This window comes from Halyomorpha halys, unplaced genomic scaffold (genome assembly GCF_000696795.3).
Source record: "Halyomorpha halys isolate HHAL.00 unplaced genomic scaffold, Hhal_1.1 Scaffold643.1, whole genome shotgun sequence".
NCBI lineage: Eukaryota > Metazoa > Arthropoda > Insecta > Hemiptera > Pentatomidae > Halyomorpha > Halyomorpha halys.
In genome coordinates this window covers 164,194-173,395 of record NW_027112666.1, presented here as the reverse complement: position 1 = coordinate 173,395, position 9,202 = coordinate 164,194, and the positions used below count along the sequence as shown (strand labels likewise).

The 9,202-nt window shown below is 28.7% G+C and overlaps 1 protein-coding gene across 1 annotated transcript in view; it reads left to right on the top strand.

Annotated features, from left to right (window-relative positions):
- LOC106684990 (uncharacterized) overlaps positions 1–8,885 on the top strand; it is a gene marked incomplete in the record, with an annotated part of 15,175 nt that extends 6,290 nt beyond the window's left edge. Inside the window, 3 exon segments of the mRNA XM_067050473.1 lie at positions 1,960–2,480; positions 7,581–7,815; positions 8,517–8,885. Coding sequence (XP_066906574.1) covers positions 1,960–2,480; positions 7,581–7,815; positions 8,517–8,677 — 917 coding nt within the window.
- Positions 8,886–9,202: the final 317 nt, after the last annotated feature.

The window sequence follows — 9,202 nt, the reverse complement described above, 5'->3', positions numbered from 1 at the left end:
AAATTGAACATGTAGATATTGAGAATCTTAATGTTCAATTTTAAATATTATATATCAGTTGTTTAAAATTGAACATGAAGATACTGACAATCTTTACAGTACAATAATGAATAATGTATAAAGAAAAATAAGTTGTGATAATACAGAATGCATGGTATGAAGCTAAATAACTCACATTTTTTGATTAAGATCAGGATAGGTGGAAGAATTATACCCAATGAAGACTTCAGCTTCAAAGGTGATCAATTTGATGAACACAAAAATAGTGAATGGATCCTTCTTTACACTTAAACTCTTGACTTCCTTCTTACTATACACATAATGATTTACTACCTGGAAAATCTCAATGAATTTTAATCTGAGGTTGTAAAATGTTCCTTTCGTTCAGAATTTAAAGATTTATACAAAAGACAATGAAAATCGACTAGAAATTTGTGGATTCCTTATTGGCGCCAAAAAAATCGAAACCAGATTGTCAATAATCGATATAAATTATTAACGCCATCCAATATTTACCAATCTTTTATTTGAGATGTCTTTTTTTTTATCCTCTAGCTGCCTATTTTTGCGGAAATTCCTAAGGTACTACCTTACAAAACAAGCTCCAGCAGCGGGAAGTTAAAAACTCACCTATACAGAATGTTTCAAGTTAGAATAGGTCCGATTTCCAGGGTCAAAATGTTTATTTTCCCCATTATAGCGTAGAGAGTGATAATAGATAGTCACCTGATTTCAGCATTAATAATTATAATAAAAGTAAAAATTTTGAAATTAACTAATAAATAAGGAAGGCTAGGACGCTTACATAGGACTTGTGCAAAATTTAAAGGGGATCAGTGATGATAAGGTTAAAGAATGTGAAGTTGACATGGAAAGCCCCATTCCTGAATTATTTTGGGGAACTCCGGTAAGAGGCTTACGGACCCCCATTTGGGAACTATTGTTTTAGGCAGATAGCAGCAATTCACTTCCGTTTGTTTAAGAGATTATAAATCCCCCAAAGAGCTAGTTGTCAGTAGAGGCAAGGGCGTACCCAGGATCAAAAGTGGGGGGGGCAAACCATAGTCAATCAGGTTATGACATTTCAGCACGGAAAACGCGAATGAAACCAACATTTTGAAGAAATTATATATAATTATAGCAGTGCTTTATTAGTTATTACAATAATTTGTTTGAAAATAAAAATTATTAAATTAATAATGCCCCCCCCGCCCAACGCGAGTGGACATTAGACACTGTTTATACAGAACTTCTGTTTGACCAAAACGATAGCATTGCGAAAGTAATATTATTATTCTGTTGTAAGACTCATTCGTTCAGGTACTAAGCTAAATCAAATGTCTTGCCGTCCTTATTACATAATATCAAAACCCAATAACAGAATTAGCTGAAATGATTGATTATGACATAATTGACGGATTGCCACTGAAATGGTCTTTCAGAAACGATTTATGTATGGAGAGGAATGGGTAGGGTTTATCTGAATATATTGATTAGTGAGTTCGATTTTTGGTGTCGCTATGTTGGCAATTTTATCAAAATGAGGAAATATTGATTGTAACTCATTTAGTATATAATGATAACAGGGCAAGAAGTTTGCTATTGGTAGGATATGCATTTTGAAGTAACTTGTCTATTATCACAAAACCATGAATACTAGAGTAGTTGAAAATAGATCAGAATAAAGTAACAATAATACTCCAGAGGTGCATAATGGAGAACAGTAGATCAAGGTAGTTAAGAATTTACCTAAAAGAAACAGATTCCACTGTAATTTTTTTTTTGTTTTTAAATTATGCAGAATATTAAGATTCTATAGTACAGTATTTTTTCTATAACTAGTAGGTTTTTAGATCATGGGGTTTACAGACTAGCCGCTATTTAAACTTATGTATAGTTCCTAGGTTTAATAAATCAAATTAAATAATTTAAATTCACATGGTATGTTTATTCTGTTAGACCTTGAAGAGAATGGCAATGATCCACCAGTCTATATCATGGTTCCAATGGTTGGAGAAAGATCAAGGCGTGGTGCTGAGGATGGAAATGTAGTCAATCTGGAGAATGTATCTTATGAAGTCCCAACATTCATCAAGTTCAATGAAAGTGCTAAAGGTGACATCGAGGTGAGCCTCATTCCAAGTCCTGAAGACCATCTACAGCTAGGACCCGGGTTCGGATCTTCCTATCCACCTCAAGGTCAAGGAGCTCAAAATAACAACAACCCCAACTGCCCTCCTGTGAATAATAAGTCGCAACATATGGAACCTATCTGCCTCTCCTTAAGTATAGACAATATTTTTCCCCCTGGAAAAAAAATTGCTGTTTCCAACTCCAGTGAGATCAAAGGGTCAGGAGCCATATTAAGAGTAAAATTCTCTGAAGCTAAAGAAGATAAAACAATATGCCCAACTGAGTTCATAGGGGTAGGATTGGACCAAGCTTTAAGGCAGAAAGTTGATACGCAGAAGAAGAGGAAGGTAAGCCATTTCTTAAATTTAGTTTAAACTTTGCTAATCTTTACAAGCATTAGAAATCTGAAGTCTAAATATTACATATTTTATCAGAAACAGTAATAATAACCATTGCTAGTAAAATCAAACAAGAAAAAAAAAAACATTGACTGTAAGCATGTCCTATATATTCAAGTAATATTATTAAGAACATATAATCTAAGGATTTTATGACCCTCATGGCTGAGTTATCATTATTGATATCTTGTTTTCTATTAATATTATGGAAGATGCCTACCATTCTTGGGCTAAGTAATAACCCAAAGAGTTGAAGGTATATGCTGATCACCTTATCTCCTTTTATGACTACTGTTCAAGAAACAGTACTTGCTTACCAACTACTGAATCCAAGCCTCTTCATGGATTTCAGGGGTACAAATAAAAGAATATATATATGGCTATCTCACAACAAATTATTCTTGATTATTATAGCTTAATATAGATTTCAAGATAAATTGGACAAATAGAAATCAAGGCCTCTACAAGTAGGTATATTATTAATCTAAGCATTTCATACATAACATATTTTCAATTGTTCTGACTATAAAGTTTCCTGATATGTTATCTGTCTTGTGAGTGTGAAAGTCGCTTAATTATATTCGTAAGATATGTAATCATTTATTCATATTAATTTATTTGATTGTTACTCTTTCATACCAGCAACTATGAACAAGTATATTGCATTATCTAGTAATATTGCATGTATATAAAGAATATAATCAATAAAGTGTTACAGTATTACTTGTTTAGATTCTATAGATTTTCTCTATCATTATGGGAGCGACTTGGTCATAATATCCAAAGACTTCCTAACCGTTTTAATTTTTGTTTTAGCCATTTGAAACTAACATGCCCGATCAATCTTCAATGAAATAATGTATTTCATAAAAAGTGACCTCCAAAAATTGAGGAAGAAGAAGCTGCTAATTTCTGAAAAAGGATGGACCCTTCACAAAAAACAAAAAAAAAGAATATTATGTGAAAAATAATGCAACCAAATATTAAATAAAATTACAAATCGGTCGTGGTTTTTAAATATTTTTGATTTAGAATTTAATACCATGTCATTTATAACTTTTTTCTTTAAATATTGGCAACTTTGGCTGTAAGACTCATTAGAAGACTTTTCATAACTACAATATTCCAGAAAATGTTGATATTGTGAACTGTTAAATTTGACATAAGATATTGATTTAGTTTTCAGCGGAGTTCTAATGCTTTTTGTTATAAAAATTAAAAAGTATATAGATCTGTGGCATCTGATGAAGACTGTGAATCTGATTTAAAAATATTTAAGAGGCATACTGTGGGTTTGCTGGTCGTAGAGTTTATCAAATGTCATACCAAATAACCATTTTGTTATCTCAACTTGGGTCTTTTAAATTGAGGTACTAGTGGTAAGAACATAAAACAACTTAAGTGAAAAATGTTAATTAACTATTAAATAACAAAAAATTAATAGAAACAGATGATAATGGCTGGAGCAATTTTAAATAGACAGATTTTGGGAGACAGAGAATTAAATATACAGAAGTTTAAATTGTTGTCATACTTTATACTTGAGAAATCTGTATAGTCTTTTCTGGAGCTATGCATTTATTCAGTTATTGATTTTTGTACTCATTATTGCTCTCTTTGAAGTTGAATGGATTGATTTCAACATAACAGTCCATTTGTAATTCATAACTCTGGGTCTGAATCTGAACTCATGTTGAAAATGAATCATTAATTTTTAGAACCATGATTATCTTCTGAAATAGAAAAACACAGAAATGTATTTTAACAACAGATATACAACTCTTACTATAAAAATATGGTTATATTATTTTTCACATAATACAGATGGGTTTTAGTTTCTCATAGAGTTTGTAGTAATGAATTTGCTAATAGTTGTGTGAACATTAGACCTCATGAAAAAATCTGAAATTTGATTTTTTTTTTACCTTCACCATCCTTGACAAAGCATTTTTAAAATAATTCTTACATGTATCATTTTAAATCCCTTCAAGGAAGTGAAATTTGAAGCAAGTCGAACAACACATCTAGCTGTGAAAGCAAAAACGTTTAATCATGCTGGGCCATTAAAATAATCCTTATCTTGGATTGGAATTAAAAAACAGAAATCCATATAGCTAAATATTTTTCTTGGCTTCAAGAAACATATTTGCCTAATTTTAGGAAAATTGACCTACACGTATGATTCTAATCGTATAACAGACTGCCATAAAAAATGCCAAACCATTAAAAAAATGAAATGAAGGATGATGTACAATAAGCAGAAAAATCATAGTAACCTGTGGTTGATATCATTTAAAAATTTTTAATTTACTTCTGAGTTCTCAGAATAATAAAGTATTACCAATTATAGAAATATTAAAAAATTAAATTCACCATTGAGAAAATTTTTTTCACGTGTGAATGGAAAACTTATACTCCTTTGAGATTATGGAGTTTATATTTCATGTTGTAGGGGGGAGAAGTGGGGAGTTTGGCCTAGTGATCTCCAGATTCAAATTTATTTAGTCTCTCTCAATGAATAAAATACAATAATACAGTATTTCAGCATATATTTGAAGTTATAGTATGCAACCTTTCCAATAATCCACTGGCGTTAGCTACATGTTATTGACTATCTTAATCGGACCCTGCAACTAACCTTATAATGTTACAATGCAATGTCTCACTGATATACATGTTTTGTACTATGTATGTATGTATTAAACAAATATGAAAATAAAGGAGGTTACGAAAAAAAAAAATATTTATATATACTGTGCAATTATGAATATTTTTTTTAAATTAGTACATCAATTAATTTGTTGTTTCATGTCGAAGGTAGGATTTAAAATATTTTATAGTACAAAGTCATAACACACGAGTGTTTGACAAAACATATAAAAGTACTTATTCTTTGATGGTAATAAGTTACATTGTGTTTTTATAGTTTATAATTTACCAAAATACATAACTGCTGCAAGTTATATTTTTTATAACAGATATTAGGAAATAAACTATTCAATAAAAAAGAATATGCATGTTTTGCATACCATCTATACGTATCTATAAGTACTTTTCTTACTGAACTTTTATAAGTGTTTAGTTACAAATATTAATGTTTCAAGGCTTTAAAGAATTTTTTTTCTCTTTTTATTTACTACATCCGCACTTCTCAAATAAAAAATTAACAATCAGCAGATTGCATGACATTGATTAAATAAATATCATGTAAGGAATGAGAACAGCACCCATTGGTACCTCTTATTTGGCTTTTCTTACTTCCTCATGTTAGTAGGTTCCTCTTCCACATTCTTTTTTAGTCTTCTCCTAGTATTCTCAAGCATGAGAGTCGTGGCCATTTTTCCTATAAGTGTGTTTTACTGTCCCAGTAATTTTGAGTGAAAATTGTAGTATGTTCGTATGCATTCATTTTAAGTCAGTATTTAAAGTGTTGTTATCTACGTACCACGGTGCTTTGGTGATGTCTTAATATTTTAGACTAGAAAGATTGTAATTGTTTGATGTGAGTATGTTAATCTATTCCATAAATTTAAAGAAAATTTTAAAATTGATGATTTTCATGTTGCTGAAATTTTTAATATTTTATGGAAAAATTATTTGAATTTTTCTAACTTTTATATGATTTATTGTATACCCCATATAGTCATTTAAATACAGTGGCACTAGGAAAAGTTCTTTATTTTTATCATAAGTAAAAATTTATGTTTCTACTTCAAATAGTTAAGTACTTGAGAATAACATGATACTACTAGGACAGAGGAAACCAATTTTTTGTTTTTGACAACAGAAAAGGCCAATAATTCTTTACCATTAATCCTGATAGCAGTTGGTCCAGGAAAAATAAGAAAAAAATAAAAATATTTTTATTTCTTTTAGTATCTACAGTGTTAATCGTATCCATTAAAAACTTGGCAAATGTTAAAAACATTACAAAAAAGTATTTTTTCATTCTAATTCCATTGATTTTATCTAATAACTATATTACAAAAATTATTATTAAATTAATGAAATTAAATCTTCCTATTTTTGGAAAATTTCTTTAATCTGTTCTCAGGATGCTTGATCTAAAATAAAGTATTAATTAATAACAACAAAGATATTTATAAATCTATTGCACCCAATTAATTTGTCTTTGAATAGTTATGTATGAATAAAGAACTTTTAAAAAATGGTAGAAACAAGTAAGTTTAGTTTCATTAAAATAATAATTATTATAATGTATTTCTTTTTCCAGAAATGATTTTTACAAAAAAATTATAAAATTGGTATAAACCTAATTTTTTTTAAAAATAAATAATTCAAATTTTATACATTATAGTCTCAAAACCTTTTATTTCTCTTATAAGTCCGACGTTTTGGCCAATCCGGCCATCTTCAGGGACAATCTTAATACAACTTTGAAACTATATAATTTAAAAAACTCTAACTCCATGCAGTCTATTCTGCCCAGGTCAAAAACATCAATTTCTAATTAGTCAAATATTCACTTAAAACAAAATCAAAATCATTCATCATCAGACACTATTCCTTAAAACTTTTATCAAGTTGTGATAAATATATAGTTTCAGAGTTGTATTAAGATTGTCCCTGAAGATGGCTGGATTGGCCGAAACGTCAGACTTATAAGAGAAATAAAAGGTTTTGAGCCTATAATGGATAAAATTTGAATTATTTATTTTTAAAAAATTACCAGTCTCAAGAAAATATTAACATTATAAATAAACTAATTTTTTTTTTTTTTGGGGGGGGGGCGTAAAATGTAGTTTAGTTTCTTTAACTAGAAAATATAAAATTGGTTATTAACTTGTAAATTAACATACCTAAAACAAAAGAAGTTCAGTCATTAAAATGGGAGTGTTTCATATCATTTCATTATTCATCTGATTTTATCAATGTTTTTTGTTTTTTTATTTATAATATAATAACAAATCTTGCAAGTATTATTCTCCAAGTGCTTTTATTACTTGATAATTTATTTCTGTAGCTACCTGTTCCTCAGGCTATCTTTCTGTTTTCTTTTTTTCATTTCTTCTATTTGCTTTGTTACAGTTTAATGAAGAGGAAGAAGATGAAGACAGTGCAACGACTCAACTTATTGATCAGAAGACTTTGCAAGAATTGATATTTAAGATCCTAACAAGCAATAAAATACCTAGCAACACGTTGCCAACAGAGGAAGTTGTCTTCCTTGAGCAGCACACGACCGAACCAACTTATTCATTCCTAATTAATCCTTCAGTTCTGCAGAATATATCAGGAAAGCAAGTGACACCTGCTATAAAAAGTAATTATTTTATTGTTTGTAATCCTTCAGTCTGATAAACAATAATTATTGAAAAAATGATAAAACTATCAATAATTAAATAATAATTTTCATCATTAATAAACATTTCATAATGTTTGTTAATAATGAAGTGTAAATTTGACGAGATAGCAAACAATTTCACATTCGCGAAAATGTTGCTCGTTCAACATTACCTTCAATCAGATGATATAATATTTAATAATCTTCATTCAAATAGTGAAGATATTTCCTTTGTTTTAATTCAAACAGATTGATAAAAATAAATTATTAGATTTTTTCCTTTTTTTGTCTAAAGTTAAAATAAATTATTTTTTTAAATCAGGACTGTTTTACCATTAAAATATATTACAGAAATGGTGCAATGATCCACTTAATTTTTCGGTTATTATTATTATGAATAATCAATAAAATTAGCAATGTTCTCATTCAAAACCGCCTCAAACTAGTTTAAAAATTTTTTTTTAACAATTTCTCACCCTCCATCTAGCAGAGCCGTATTGGCCTAAATAATCTCAGTCCATATAGATTCAAAAATATGTTCATAGTGTTTTATATAGCTCAAAAGAGTTAATGTATTTATATTTATAGGCTTCATTAAAGAATCATATACCTCTTTTTGTATACCATTTATTTAATAAATTTACAATCATTAATATGAATTTCTAATAATTTTTTTACAGGGATGACCACATTAAAAAGCCAGTACTCTCCCGATTTTGACAGTTTGCTAAAGACAGTTGAACATATAACTTCAACAATGCCAAAAGAAAAACTATTATCTCTTTTATCTAGTTTGATTAATAAAGCAACGTTGAACAAAGAAATGTCTAGTAATCAATAATAAAGTTTTTATAATACAATTTGTATTATCCATTTAAAAGATTTGCAAAGAAATTTTTTTTTCTCAAATTTTTTTGAAAGATCACTTTCTCACTCTTGCTCTCTCTTCCTCTGTCTATATGGAAAAGTATAAATTATAATACTCAACCCATTTGGCAGGTTTACTTTTTATAACTAACTTCAATGAATTATTAATACAATATTATTCACGCTGTGTTTAATTAATTAAATAAATAGTTGTAGTATTTAATTTAATAACTTTTTATTTTATTTGTATTATTTGCTTTAGAAGTTTATTATTATTTTAGGAAAAAAAAAAAACAGATGTATTTACATATACATATTTTGAATTATATTTAAATGTAAGAGAAGAAACAATTGCTAAGGGTTGTTAAACTGTTGCTAAGGCGTGTCTAGCAACAGGGCGAAAATCTTCATTTTAAAATCAGTTGCTACTAATTATATGTCTAGTGTAATTCATTACTAGCCCTGTCTGTGTACATTATGTGTTTGTTTGAACACTTTT